This window comes from Hirundo rustica, chromosome 4 (assembly GCF_015227805.2).
Source record: "Hirundo rustica isolate bHirRus1 chromosome 4, bHirRus1.pri.v3, whole genome shotgun sequence".
Lineage (NCBI taxonomy): Eukaryota > Metazoa > Chordata > Aves > Passeriformes > Hirundinidae > Hirundo > Hirundo rustica.
The window spans coordinates 24,386,130-24,401,774 of record NC_053453.1 but is presented as its reverse complement, the minus strand read 5'-3'; the positions used below and the strand labels follow the sequence as shown (position 1 = coordinate 24,401,774).

At 41.9% G+C, this 15,645-nt stretch overlaps 1 protein-coding gene across 1 annotated transcript in view; it reads right to left on the bottom strand.

Moving 5' to 3' along the window:
• CTTNBP2 (cortactin binding protein 2) overlaps window positions 1–11,457 on the bottom strand; it is an 80,635-nt gene extending 69,178 nt beyond the window's left edge. Inside the window, 1 exon segment of the mRNA XM_040062461.1 lies at window positions 11,334–11,457. Within this exon segment, the coding sequence (XP_039918395.1) occupies window positions 11,334–11,402 (69 nt within the window). The 5' untranslated portion in view covers window positions 11,403–11,457.
• Window positions 11,458–15,645: the final 4,188 nt, after the last annotated feature.

The following is a 15,645-nucleotide window of genomic DNA, read 5'->3' as shown; positions in this document are numbered from 1 at the left end:
GCAACAGTATCTTTCCACTCCACAGTTACTAAGATCCTTGCAGGTCTGACTGCCACCCTGAGCAAGACAGGAGAATGAGTTAATACTGATGAATAAAATCATACTCAGTGTATACTGGGAATATCAGCACGGCTTCTGTAAAACCAAATTCACCTCACAAACTGCTACAGTTCTCTTACAATGTCAACAGGCACATGGTAAAGTGGATCCACTGGACACTGATGTATTTGAATTCTCCAGAAGTTTTGGACAAGGTTCTGTATCCAATATTATACAGAAACTCCTATCCAATTGTATAGGAATAAAAGACAATTCATGAATAGAAAACAAACATCATGGGTAACAACCACTCTCCAAGATGGAAACAAGTAAGCAGGGGGCACCTCTGGGACCAGCCTTATTCAGGTTCTTCACCAATAACCTGGAAAAGGATAGAGAAGTGCCAGAGACAGCTATTTCTTGTGGAAGCTGGCACGTAATTCTTCACTTACAGGTGAACAACCTCACTTTACTGCTATATAAACCCCTGGTAAAAACCACATCTCAAGTATTGCATAAATTCCTTATCTAAAAAGCATAGAATTGGCTAACTAAAAGAATGATGAGAAAAGGAGTAAGTATATATAGTACTCATATATGAGGAAACACTACAAGGATGGAAGTCTTGATTTTGGAGGTGTGGTGAGGGAAATGCTACAACAGTCACAAAATCACAAAGGTAGATAAGATTAATACAAATCTGTTGTTCACCATCCAGAATGCTAACACAAGTAGGCACTTAAGGAATTTACAAGGGGATTACTTTCAGGGAGAGAAAACAACTTTTATTCCATGTGCTAGATTCAGCTGCCTAGATTACTTTTCAATATGCTATTATTCCCTGTAAGGCAAACACTAGACTCCTAGCAATGATGTAGATGTGTTTACAAGAAGGCCCTGCAAAGCAAACACTCAGCTATCTTCAGTATGAAGTAATCTGTTGCCAAATTAGGTGAGCAATGTATCTGGAAATACTGTCTATTTTCCCCAAAGCACATACAACCTAAATATTCAGCTATTCAGGGGCTTAACTTCAGTAGAGAAAATCCAATAAAAATTAAGCCAAGTACCATTTCTATTTCTTCAAGGCTAGAGGATGGGAGAACAGTTTTTCTTCCCTCAGGCTATAAGGCCATAGATCTAGAATACCCCAAAGCTGGATTTGTGTTAGTATTACTGTGCTACACTTTTACTTTGCAGTTAAAACACACAGAGGTGCACAAATGGCTAGTGAGAACTGTGTGCCAGAACTTAAGCTATTTACAAGCAATATATGCTGTATTCAGCTTGCTCTATTAGGTGAGTAACACAGATCAACCTCCCTGCACAAGCAGGGCCATCCCAGAGCACACAGCACAGGACTATATCCAGAAGGATCTTGAATATCTCCAGTAAGGGAGACTCCACAGCCTCTCTGGGCAAGCTGTTCCAGTGCTCAGTCACTATCGCAGTAATGCAGCTCTTCCTCATATTCACGTGGAATTCCCCATGCATCAGGTTCTGCCCATTGCCTCTTCTACTACTGCTTGGCACCACTCAGCACAGCCTGGGCTCCATCCCCTCAGAACCCTCCCTTCAGATACTGACAGACATGGATGAGGTCCCCTTTCAGCCATCTCTTCTGGAAGCTGAAAAATTCTCTCAGTTTGTCCTCATAAGGAATGCTCCAGTCACCCAATGTCTACTAAGTGCAACTGTTTTGAAGATGGGGCCATCCATTCTAACCAGAATTTTAGCTTGAACAACAGTTATCTTCTATTTTTGCTGCCTGGGTCAGCTAGTCCTTTAATCCAAAAAACAGCTCTTACCCTCCATGCCAATGAATCAAGAGAAACAACCAGTTTGTTTGAAGGCTTTTTTCCAATACATGCTGCAGCAGCCTCCTATAGTGCTCCTCATAACTCTGTATAATGCTCACTGATCTAAGGACACGTACAAAATGAAAAGTCACTAACCTTATACTGCTCCTCATGTAATCTAGCATCAGTAGACTAGATTTTACCTTACAGGCTGCAGCAGTTTTCACTCTTGGCCCTTCTAATTACTAAATTTAATTCAGTCAGATACAAGGACACACTTATCCACCATCCTTCTCCCGTGAATCACTTCACAAAATCTAATACCTCAAGGATAGGCATTCGTTTCTTTATGCAACTTCTTTTATAACAGAGAATAAAGTCTCCATTTTTCAGATGGAAAACTAATACAGGGATATATATATATATATTTTTTTTCCCAAAAATAGAAAGCAAGCAGTATAAAACATAATATTCAGTAACAGTCTTTTAAGTTGTCATTCAATGGTTTATCCACTACATTATCTTCCCATTCTAAAATATGTTTGTCTCTTCTACAAAGGAAAAAAAGCACTCAAGGTTTCTGATACCCAGGGACAAAATTAAGAGGGACATCTACAAAAGTACAGTACATAAAATGTGATCCTACTCTTTTGCCCAAATCAGTAAATTCAGTCTGTTAGAAGGTATACTACAAGGCAGATCTCTGTCAAAAGACTGTCCATCACAGGTGAAACATCTTGTATCTGCAGTCTTTCCTGAGACATAACTGAAAATATTCTTCCATTCTTAATAAACCAGAGACATTCTTCAACATATGTGATGCAGTGAGATTTTTAACTAAGCATCTGATTAAGCAATTACATAAATTTTGTTCAAGTGAACACCTTGAGCTACAACATGAGAAAAGACTGCAAAGATTAGCAGTTAAGTGTGCTTTCAGATAATTTATGGTTAGAAATAAATAAACACAAAGAAACTTTAACAGAAAGACATTCCAATAAGATATGCAAATTAGTTTTTGTATTTTTAATTTTAAAACACAAAATAAGAACTAGCAAAACTTCATATCTAAGCAATTCTAGCATATGAGGCTAAAAACCCACTTACCCAAGCATCCTGTCTCCAAAAGCAGCCAATAAGGAATGCCTTGAAATCAGGACTAGAACGGAACAAGCCCATAACTTCCCAGAAATACTCTCCCAACCTCCAGCAATTTTCAGCTTGTTCCCCTTCTGAGCCAGAAACTGTCATTTTGTATGTAGCAGCCCTCAGCTGACATATCTGCTGTGAACCTGCCCTCTTGTTTTTGATTCTTTATGTAATTTCAGCATCCACAGCATTCCACAGCACAACTACATATTTTGTGTAGAATCATCACCTTTGCTGTCTTTTACTTTTGTAGGATGCCTTCTCATTTTAAACTGTCCACAACCAACCCAGAAGAGACACATAAACAGAAAAAGTGTTTTTTAGGATGAAAGAGAATACCATCATTTTTCCAGTCTCGTTTATGAAAAATTTTATGCTCAGTGAAGCTTCCTCCCCACCCCCCCAACTTTATTTGAGAAATTCTGGACTTCTAATGACTACTTTTTCCCAATACTTAAATGTTATCTTCATCTTGTTCACTATGAATAAGCAACATTGAATCCATTCACCCAGGATAAGAGGGTGAATGGCAGACACTGAAGACACTACCATGTCTCCTCCCCATACAGATCTCTGAATCAGCACTCACAGAGCTGCAACATAACCCACCTTAACTGGACCAAAATACATAGTTTAAACATCTGAAATATTCTCAAGCACAGTTGTAAAAACATCTTAAAGACTTGAATAGATAAAGCATATGATGAAATAAAACTACCCTCCCTCTTAAACACTACAAGCCATCTTCTGGGGATCAAGATGTCAGTCACAGCAGGCTGCCCAAAGTTCTTACTCAGATGGAGCACTGTTTGGCCAAGTCATAGAAAAACCTGCTGGTTAGATCTAGAAAAGTAATCTTCCAGTGGAGCACTAAGTCAGATCTCCAGAAGATAAAGACTGCATTAGTAGCTCATGGCTTATGTGTCATCTGGGGTTTTGCTAGAATACCTGTGGCAAAGTGGCAAGTTGTAAGTTTTAACCATCAACTTAACAACTATGTAACCAAGCCAGCTACTGTACTGGTTTTATAACAGAGATATAGGAATATGTTGCCGTAGAAGATATTTTGTCTATACAATCAAAACACAAGAGAACTTTACCTCTTTCAGATTTTAAAATGTTTAGTTTATTTGATCTATAAGAATAATGTACCTGAAAAACACTAGTTCAGTTCCCTCTGTATCTAAAACTCCATGTTATTTTTCCAGATCAGTTTTGTAAGGGGTGCACGTTGCCTGGCAGCAAGTACACCAACAATAGAGCAAACTGCTAATTAGCTAAAACTCATCCAACTGCCTGCATGTGCATCACAAAAAATGTACAGGCAAAATGATACCAGAATTGCTACAGACTAGGATAAGTCCTGCCAAGCCAAAAGGAAGAAAAATAGAAAAATCCATCAATTCTGAACAAGAGACGGACTACTCAGAACAGCAGTGATCAAACTGGAGGGGCATTTTTCAGCCTCCATCGCCTTTGGAAAAGACAGAAAGAAGATGAAATTGGAAGGTCATCATGAGGCACAGGAACAGAATGGAGTCTTTCTCGCACACAAAGCAATTTAGAGTAGAAATGGTAAAAGTCTTTACAGTTAAATCCATTTCACAACTCTCAAGAAAAAAAAAAAAAAATGGGAGAGATTGGTAGTGCCAATACTTTGGTTTTGCTGACGTAGCCTGGTAGATAGTACTGGCAACCTCAAGAACCAAAAGCGTGTTCATTGTGCTATCACAGCAACTGTTAAAAACTCTGCTGCCTTCAGCAGAAGCTGGAAGAGATAGGTAAAGTATAAAAGCCACAACTTTGTACTTTCCCTAAACATAACACAGGCAAAAAGCAAGTTAGCTGTGAATTAATCACAAATGACCATAGGAAACAAGCTCCTTGCTCAGAAAGCTTTTTAAAAGATGGAGCTGGGTTATAATCCAGAACCTGGGGAAGAAACCTGTGGAGCATAATTGAGGGCTGGAAGGGCGCAAGTGGGCTGGGGATAAGCATAAAAATGGTGTACAAAAAGACACATAGGGAAAAGCTGTCAAAAGTTTTAAAAAAGTATTTTCACAAGGGAAGGAAAAGGTTCATATCTACATTTATTATGTATTTTGAGTTTACATCAAAACACAGCAGAATCCTCTTGAGGATTTACAAAGCAGACTTCCCAGATAAGGTTCTAAAAATTAAAAAAGGTTATTATTATAATCTAATATTACTATTATTACCTAATAACTAATATTACTTATTAAGTTATACAAAATAATGTCCCAGTATACTGATGGACTCACATCTGCCAGACCCATGAATCAATTGCTCTGGAGAAACACATTGATATGTTTTACCACACCAAGTATGCTTCCCAGGTACAACTCAACTGACCAAGCAGAAATATCTATTTTCACTAATTCTCTTTAGTTTCCTATAAAGAACAATTTAGTACAATTTGAACTGTCCCAGGATTCACAGACAGCTTTTCTGGGACAGACAGATTTGACACAGAACTTAGGAGAATCATCCATGCCAACTGGACTAGTAGCCGAAGTCCAGCTGGGATACCCCAGAGTATCACATATGGGCCACTAAAAGCGAAAACCTAAAGGTGTGTGTCTGGTATGTAAGTGAGGCACCTAATGGGACCAGCTATGTGAGCCAGGTACCCGAGGTCCCTTCATTTTCAACAGAGAATTAATCAGCCCAGTCAAACAAACTAAAAAGCTTTTCAGCTAGCCACCACCAGAACTATTTGCTCATGGCTCCACTGACTGTAACGGGATATTAAATATTGTGCATACACATAGACACCTAAATTTAAGTGTCTTGAACCCCATTAATACCTCTACCCATACCTGCAAAAGTGTCTAAGTCACTTCACTCAAAACCAGTTCACAAACCTGTTTCTAAAGCGGGTTATTCCTTCTAGCCACTTACTTCATCCCACCAACTATAAAAGGAAGTGGGTATGTGGTCAAATGAATCATAGCCCTTTTCAAATAAAGAAAACTGCAAACAGAGAGACTGCTAAAAGAAGTGGCTATAATATCCACAGAGTATTCATGAATACTTCAGGGAAAACCACAGTTTATTGCTTTGTCTGTGGAAGGCTTGCTCTTCAGTCTAAAACTAGGGTAAGAATCTGCGATTCCATGCTACAACAGAAATTATCTGATCCAAAAACACATGTCCATTTCCCACCACATCCAAGACGAACTTAAGAACATATAACCTTTAGGAATGTTCTTAAGAACAGAAACAGGTATGAAAGCACAGAAATATCTTTCAAGGAAAAGAAATGTCATTGAATTTACTCCCCAACTAATATGTAATTTTTGCTGAAGAGAATATTACCTGATGTTAACACCAAGACTCATAAAATTTCATAGTCATACCTAAGGGATCATGAGGGTACTATATATGCATTTAATTATAACATCCATTAGCTCAATGACTTTTATTGGATTGTTCATCAGATTGTTCATTATTCTGCCCTCCTCAAGCACACCTCCCCAGCTTTCTGGGTTTTTCAGAAGGTTTTCTTTAAGTGGTGTAGGGGAGGTTTTGGTTAGCTATTGTGGGCTTTCTTGGCTTCAGCTAACAACAAAACTTTTAATAGTTTCAACATTAACCATAAATATACCTCAGAGCTGGGAAATTTGTTTTGGAAACAACAACAAAAAAACCCCAAACAACCAGCCTCCAACCCCTCCAAAATTACTAAGACACTGACCTTTATAAACACCCAGATATTGTCGCAGCTGTTAAAACATTTCTGCAATCTATTAAAAGCCACAAACACACTTTATCATATTTTAGTTCAGTGCAAGTTAGGCTTCTTATGTAGACTGAGGCCCACAAATCTTCTATAATCATGTTTAAATTCTCAAACTTAATGGGCAATTTCTGTTCAGAAATTTGCCTTCAAATAAGTCATTTCTAAGGCAAATAGTGTATGATTAGATACAGATATGGGTACACACTGTTGAAGCTGTTTTCCAGAATTTTGCACCTTACTTTATGCTATAAGAGAACCAAAACACAATGCCCAAGAAAGCTTTAACTCATATATCCTTTGTACATACCAGTACATCTTCCCTAAGCCTACTTGACAGCTCCTGGTTTACGTGTTCAAGGAGTATGCAGGTGTTTCAAATCAATTGTTCCTTTTCTCGGGTAGGAATAGGTGCACAACCAGACCACAAACTGCTGTCATCCTGAGATCTTTCCTGCCTGTCCCAATTCTGATCTCTATTCCTATCTTGGTACATACCCTCTGAGGCCAAAGCAATGCTTACACAAATTAAGTCAAAGCAGTTGGGAAAACAACAGAACTTACTGCATCTGTCACAGCTTTACACCTCCCATGCCACTTTCACATATCTGGCTCAGAATTTTCACCTCTGCACCCCACCTCTAATGACTGACAGTGTGACAGTTCACATTTGGAAGAGAAAGGAACGTTTACAAAGTGGACTGCATTCAGCGGCTTTCTTTTCTCATCCCCAAAGACCTTCACAACACAGGAAGAGAGGATGTGCTGCAGGTCGTGGAGTAGAAGGCATAGAAAAGGCAGTGCTGTAGTTCGGAGAAGGGGAAGGAGAGGAAGAAAGGAGGTTTGAAGTGTCACCACAAAATGGATTGAGACCAATCTCTCACCACAGAGAAGCAGGAGAACTAGAATAGACAGAACTGTGCTGTCTGCATGTCATCTACATGCTGAAACACAATGGTATCACACATCTGACTAGAAGAAAATAACTTATCTGAATAATAACGCTACACCAAAAACTTGTATTCACATGAAAACAGGTTTTCTAACCATCCTTTCATAAGTGACCATTTTCTAGGATGTAATCTCTCATAAGAGATAAAGTCTTTGCTTTTCAAGGCTATGGCCTCATTTTCTGCTACTTGCAGTAGTTTTCAGATAAGAATCTTTCCAACTGATCTAAATCAGGCTTTATCATTGCTATGATCAAGCCATAATTTAGCATTTCACTATACGGACCAGAATGGCAGTTCTACTACAAATATTCTTACAGATTGATCCATAGTGAATACACCAAGCTAGGCATAAATACACCACATCACCACAAAGTATCATGGAATTTCTCTCAGTTTATATATTTTTTTTAGTATTGATATTTTTTTCTTGTAGTGCAACTTTTTTTTTGTAATGTTACATGACCCACAGGAACCAGAGTGATCCTCTGGGGTACGCACACATTCTCAATGCAATTTTGTAGCAACACTCTTACTCACTTGAGTGAAGTCACGATTCCACTCCATCAATATCCACTCTATGTACAGCTTTAGAGATAGTTGAAGGTACTGTCTTTGAGGGGAAAAAACGATTTCTGCTTTTGATTATTGGTCAAGCAAAATCAAACCCCAAAATTTTACTGAATAATTTCAACAGACTTCATGTTTGATATAACAGGCTTTTCATAGGCTTTGTTAAATCTACACTGAAGCTAAAGTGTGTGACAAGCCAACCCTCTACACAACAGGCTGATGTTCAATGCTTCAACAAAAAGACTGTCAAATTGGATTATTTCTTGCTATTATATAATCATTATTGGTAGACATTAGGCAGATGGAAATCATTCAAAGATATTTTAAAACACACACATAGGTTTTCTCTCAATTCTAGTCCAACTTGCACCATGCAATCATGATGAACAGGTATGAAAAAGGACCAGAACCACTCCCCTGCTATTTGTCCCTGTCTTCCTTACCACCATAAAAATACCAGTATTTTGTGGGAAAGAAGTGACGGGTACTCCAAATGCCGCCCTTTATCCAAGGAAACTCGGAATAACAAGATTATTGGCTTTGTTCCTAAATGTAACAAACTATAGAACAGTCTAGGCTTTTTCAGTCAAATTCCCTGGTGAATGTAAAAAGGGAGGGAAGCACTTTCCGTCCTTTTCTACAGTGCTTCTAAAAAGAGCAGGAAAAGTCTTTATTTTCCAGTGATGCTATTGATAGTCAATGTCAAGACATAAGAACAGTATTTAGTATCAAGAAACCCTATTGTACTGTCCTGTGTCACACACCACCTGCTTACAGCATAAAACTTAGACATTAACACATTACTAATACAAATACTGTTCTCACAGCTTTTCACTGCACCATTTGTGCAATCAGAATTCTGAGAAGCAAAAAAAAAACAAAAACAAAAACAAAAAAACCCCAAACAAACCAGAACAAAACTAAAATCTCAAAAAAACCCCTAACCTAAAATGGTGCTGAAAGCAGTATTTTGTCATAAGTTGAAGTTTAGCGTAACTTATAAGATAGTCATCTGAATGACTACGATCATACAAAAAGTAAGATGATCCAATCCATAATTCCAGTTTAAAGACAAAAATTAAAAGCTATTCATACTAACTCTTCAAAAGAATAATTTAAGTATCATAAACACATTTTTTAAAATATATTTTCATTGTACATAGATTTTCTTTTTATTTTCCTGTACAAAATTAATCCCAAATAAAATGTTTATACTGGTAAGGAAAAAAAAGAAAATAAAAGGAAAACTAATGACTGAAGGCAAATTCAGGAGGAAAGAAATAATTTTAAAATATGCTGTCATTTCTCAAGTATAGCTATTCTTTTTGTTAAGGAGAAACACAGTTTACATCCTAGCATCTCTTCACTTTTAAAAACATATGTTAAAATGAGTGTGCAGTGGAGAGGTAGCTCTCCTACCTTTCACAATGAGCACACCAAATTGCATGAGTGGCTTATACTACACTGCCTAATAGCGCAATATTGAAGTGCTACTTGATGACACGTTACTTGTTTGATATGTTAAAACTGAAAATTAGACAGTATTAATATGAATATACTGAAGAATTTAGTATAAATAATTTTGGTAAAAACCTGGGTTTTAAAGTATTTAAGCTTGCTTTTATTAATTCTTACCTTAATATTCATTTATGCCATGGTTATATTGTTGTTTTAAAAACCGGTGCTGTTATAAATATGTGCTGCATAAGGTTTGCTTTTTTAAAGGAAAACTGAATTTCCACAACTCTGCAGATTTTAAGACACACAAGGACAATTACGTGCCCAGTTGGAACAATGTTTCAGATAAGAACTAGGGCCACTTGGGAAGTAAACAAGATAATAAAAAATTAAATGCTAGCAATAACCTAAATTTCAGAGAAACCAGTGCCCCTCCCTTCGGGAGTCATCGCCTTCAGGAACGATCCCACTCAGAACGGGCACCACCGCGGTTTTACTGCTCTGAACTTCCCATGTGGCTACGAGACCGAGCAGCTACAGCCTGACTCTGGACATGCGGCTGTCGGCCAGGCGAGTACCTAGGGCTGGTTCGCCCCGGGAAGTCCCCGCGCCAGGTCTGGGATGCGCCGGCAGAAGGGAGAGCCGCAGGGCTGATAGAGGTCTGCCAGAGCACGGCCGAGGAGCCGCGGCCCAGGAGAGGCGCAGACCGCCCAAGAAGACGAGCCTTGCAGCCTTGCAGCCTTGCCTGGGGTCGTGCGGAGCAGAAGAGAGGAGCCCAGGGCTGGCCCAGGGGAGCGCAGCCTCCCCCGACACCGCTTTGACCATCGGCTGGCACGGCACCGCAGCCCTCCGCCTCCCCTCAGCCGCCTCACCCACCCGCAGAGAGGACACGCCGGCAGGGAGGGGGCTCTGCTCGGCTTCGGAGAATATTTTAAGCGGGGAGCCAGATCCTGCCCCTGGGGGCGCGGGCCCTGGCAGCCGAGAAGCCTCCACACACCCGGCGCTCGGGACGGGGACCTGGGGCGGGGGAAAAGGACGGTGCCTCTGCGCCGAAAGCGCCTCACGAGAGGCAGGCGAAAGCCAAGAGCCTTGCGGGCCCGGCAAAGGGTTCAAGAACATTTCCTCCCGCCCCGGTCTGACAGGTCCCGCAGCCCCAGCCGCTGTCAGCACCTCAGCGCTCCTGCAGAGCCGGGGCGCAGCCCCCTGGCTGTGCGAAGCAGGGAGAAAACGGGGGGTAGGTGCGGCAGAGGCGAGACGGGGAGTGGAGCCCCCTCCGTGCCCCTCACGGGCGCCGGGCGCCGCACGCCGCTCCCCGCGCCGGAGCAGCGGGAACAATGGGGGCGAGAACCCACCGCCCCCGCTGAGGGAAGAGGGAGAGCCGCGGGGACGGAGACCCCGCGCCTCTCTCTGCTCTTGCCCGGGGCGGGACGGGGCTCGGCGGCGGCGGCGGGTCCCACCGCGAACCCCGTCCCGCCCCGGGGGAGAAGGAGGGCGGAGGGACGGAGCGGCGGAGGCAGGTCTCCAGGCACCGCTTCGTCCCAACGCCGTGGGTGAGCCCTCCTCGCCGCGGCTGGGTCGCACCCCCTCTCGCGCCAGGCCGATTACCGCTGCCGTGGCCGCCGAGTCCTCCCGCCCGCCAGAGCCGGGCTCGCCGCTCGCTCCCTCCGTCGCCATCTTCCCGCTGTATCGGCTCCGGCGCGGAGCGCGGTGCGGAGCCGAGTGGCGGAGCCGCCGCCGCCGCCAGGCGCTTAACCCGCTCCCCGCCGGCAGCGATCCCGCCGGCAGCGGGGACGCTTAACCCGTGCGGCGCCGCGCAGGCGGGGCTGCCGAGCCGAGCCGAGCCGAGCCGACCCCTGCGCCGGCAAAGGCGAGCGACTCCCGCCGCCGGGCGCTCGGGCTTCTCCACCCACCCGCTCCCCGTCCTCCATACGGCGGCCCGGAGACAGGCGGAGGGGGAGCGGGATCTCGCCGCGGGCGGCCGGCGCGCAATGGTGGCGGAGGGGAGTGTCCCCGCTACCGCGCTACCCGGGCCCCACGCACGCATCGCTCTCCTCCCTACCCACCCCCGTGGTTTAGCAGCAGGAGAAGGAAGGGAAGGAAAGGAAAGGCAAGGCTGTGGATGGGACGAAAAAATAGGGAGTTGCAGTGGGTTGGCTTACCAGATCCGTGAGACCTTTAAAGCAACTGAAGCCTTTGAGGGAAGGGTAACTGTGCCTCTTCCTGGGGGTGCTGACTTTAGGAGTCGCCTCTCCCTCCCCTTGTGGAGAGGTTTGGGGGCACATTCTGCTGCGAGCCATTGCTATTTTCAAGGCATGTTTTCCGAGCCCGTGTGAGGGTAGACACAGCCAGGTCCACTGTTTTGGCATCTCTCGGACCCCGTGCTGGAGCCCATCCTGACCTGGGCCTGTCCTTTGCCATTCCGGGTGGGTACTAAAGCCAAATCCTGCTCCAGATTCCTTCCAGAGGAAGGTTTAGGCAGCTGAGCTGAACCCATTACCACAAAGGCTCAATGCTCCCCACCCAGAGCTCCCAGCACGGCCCCTCTCCAGGGGATGTACCTCACCGTCTTGCTGGAGTGCTTTGTCCCAGCAATGGGGACCTACACCCAAGCTAAATCTAAATGTACTGCCCCGTGGAACCAACTAATCTATTATAAACTGAATTTACAACACTGTTTAGTCTGCAGCCACAGAGAACTTCCACCAACAGCTCCTTTGAGCCTTGCCAGGCTCCAGCTTTCACAGGGCTGCCTCAAGTCTGCTGAACTAATTCCCTTCTCTCCAGGAGCAGAAATGGGCCCATGCCTTGGTCAAAGACAGCAAATGTTCTTCTAAGCCTGCTGTACCTAAGGATGGAAGTAAAGCCATACGTGAACTTTTCCCCCTTTACATTACCAGAAGGGGAACCGTGATTAATAGAATAAACTCCAAGTGTAAGTGAACAGAGCAAGAAGGAGGCAGTGTACAGGATCCATTACAGGGCACATAAAATCCAGTTAAGCAGCTGTTTTCTGGTTTAGGGTTTATTTTTTCTTTCTCCTTAAAAATGAGCTCTCCTCCTACTCAAGTTTTTCATTTTTTATAACTACGGTGTGTGCTCATATCACTTCTACCACTGAAGCTAAGAAACTACATTGATGACACATAACTTGAAACAACTTGTTTTTCTCGGTTCTCAGCACTCTAATACCATTTAACTTGTTTAGGAGAAATTGTTGCTTGCCTTCTTTATTGACAGCAAAGTAACATACATTACTCATAATTATTATTTATATACATTTGGAAGAGTATTTGGTGCTTTGCCTTCAAGAAACGCAACAAAAGTAATTTGCTTGCTATGAATTCTGTCATACTCCTCTCTAAAACGGATTAAAATACTGAAGTTTTTAAATTTCTTGAGGATATCTTTTCTCTTACTGATTCCTATGTACCATTATCATTGCCAGTATTGCCCTATTGTGTTAGAATCATCTGCTATCCCTCACAGTTATGTATCTCTCTGAGTTACTGCAAAGCATGAACACAACATATTGTGTAAATACTGTTTTTTAACACCATATATGTCAGAGAAATTATGTAGCAAAGCACTATTTATCTCTTGCTCTGCTGAGATCATAAACTGGTTTAGCTGATATTTTATCAATTACCAAGTGTACATTTATCAAAATAACAATGAATACTATATTAGTCATGGCTTTTCATTTCAGACTTGAGAACTGATCTCTCTTTCCTCATCTGAAGATAAATTTAGAATGACTTCTGAGAGAGATGGGAGTGCTCAATCTCAGCCAGCAAAAAAATAATAGAATAGATGGACCAGCAACACTTCAGTTAAAAGCCTATCTCCAGACAACTAATATCCAGCACATCATCCAAGTGCTATATCCATAACCTGCTGTTATGGTCAAAAAGATGACAGACATGCTTTTGAAGGAGGCATAATGTATATTTCTTCTTTATGTAATTAAATAAATTGTCACAGCATTTTGAAAATATTACTGATGTATGTGATTGTATGAGACCATACTGCGTGTTTGTGTTTCTTCACTTTCCCCTAATGGCAGCAACAAGGCTTATGGTTGGCATGAGAGCACTAAAATCCATATTAGATACTGCCAGTCGCTACTGGGAGTAGATCCTTGTGCTGCACAGCAACCACTGCGTCATCAGTGACGGTGGTATGATCCAAATGTCTTTAAGGTTTTGCTGCATGAAGAACACCTTCACACTAGGAGTCGTCTTCAAAGCAGATGTTTTTTTCCTTGACTGTTACTACTGCATCACTGGACAAGGTCTCAGTTATTCTCTGGTTGTCTTATGCTGCTGACATTCTCTCTCAGAACTGGCTCTAAACCCACAGTAATACAGCATCTACATGCATTATGAATGACTTCAAAGTGAGGGACAGCATGACTTTGTGACTGCTGTCATAGTGCACGGTCATTTCTATGCCTTAATTTTACAGGGCAAAACAGCTCTTTAATGGATGTCTAAGTCAGAGCCCTTCTAGGAGAAGAAATTGCCTTTGCTTTTACAATTTTATCACTACAGTAAGGCAAAGGAGTTGCTTCTCTCAGAGGAAGGTGCTCACTGTTTTAGTATTAGCACGTAGCTGACAAACTGAATGCAATCAACTGTTTTTCTGCTGTTCCAGTTTTATTTGGCCTGAGTAACATAAAGAAAAGCCCAAGCCTAGAGCAGGCCTTAAGTGTATTTCTTTCCTACGATTAGAGAGCTGGGACAAAGCAGTGGAATGTGTCCTTACAGGATGTAGCTGCTGAACTGAATGGTGCTGATTCCCTCCTGTAGCACACAACTGCAGTGACAGAAAATGCCTCCCTCGGTTTTATATTGACAGGGAAGAAAATTGTGTATCAGCTCTAGAATGTATTGTGGCTTTCCTGCCTTGGTTAGTTAACCATTACATGGGAAAACAAACAAACAAACAAAACAGTGTAGAATAATATTTTGACTTTAAAAACAAGCAAACAAACAAACATAAAGCCTGTGTCTGAATTTAAGGCAAGGAGGAGGTATTGTAGTCCCAAGATAATTTCTTGCAGAATATTAGATTTCTGGGAAAAAGTAATCAATCACTGTAACATCAAAATCTTTCCAAAGGTCATCCCAGTGAAAACTTGAATTATTTCTTTCATTAACCTCATCTAGGACTCATCAAGTTAAGCCAGACAACATAATTCAAATACTGCACTGATTACCTCTTCAGGAAACTTTTGTTTTGGAGATCTATATGTGATAGAGAGCACACTGATAACTCTGAACCATTGACTTGGGTTTTGTTAAGAAGGGGTTGCTTTCTCTGGAAGATAGCACACCACTGTCCAGGTGAAATTCAGTAGCAAAAGAGACAATATTCTAGAGGGCATGTTGGGGGGATCTTAAAGTAACATTAAAAAGAAAGATAAAAAGGAGGCAAAGTCAAAGCACTGAGAACAAAATAGAATTTCCAGACATTCAAAGAAGAGATGCTTTAATTGACCATGCAGAAGAAGCACAATTAATAAAGTGTTGGAGTGGTTGATTTTTGAGCATAAATTCAACAGTGTTGAATATTATTATAAGCAAGTGATGTGATTTGCATGACTGGAGTGGTGAAAACTGTGATCTATGATCTGCTTAGAAAGGACAAGTGCACAAAGAAAAGGGAAAACGGCTATCAAAATAGAATGTTCTGTGTGTCAGCATTACTGACATCTCAGGAAAGGTTATTTGAATGTTTATGTGCTGTGTTTTAATGTTTAAAACACAAAATTAAGTATTTAGTGCCTGCTGCAAACATCATACTAAAGAACAAAATGGCAATATCCTCAAGTATCTTTTACAAAGGAAGAGACAGATGCTATCACCGAGGCTTTGCTTTGAATGACATCATTTTCCCAATACTGTAACATCCTGAA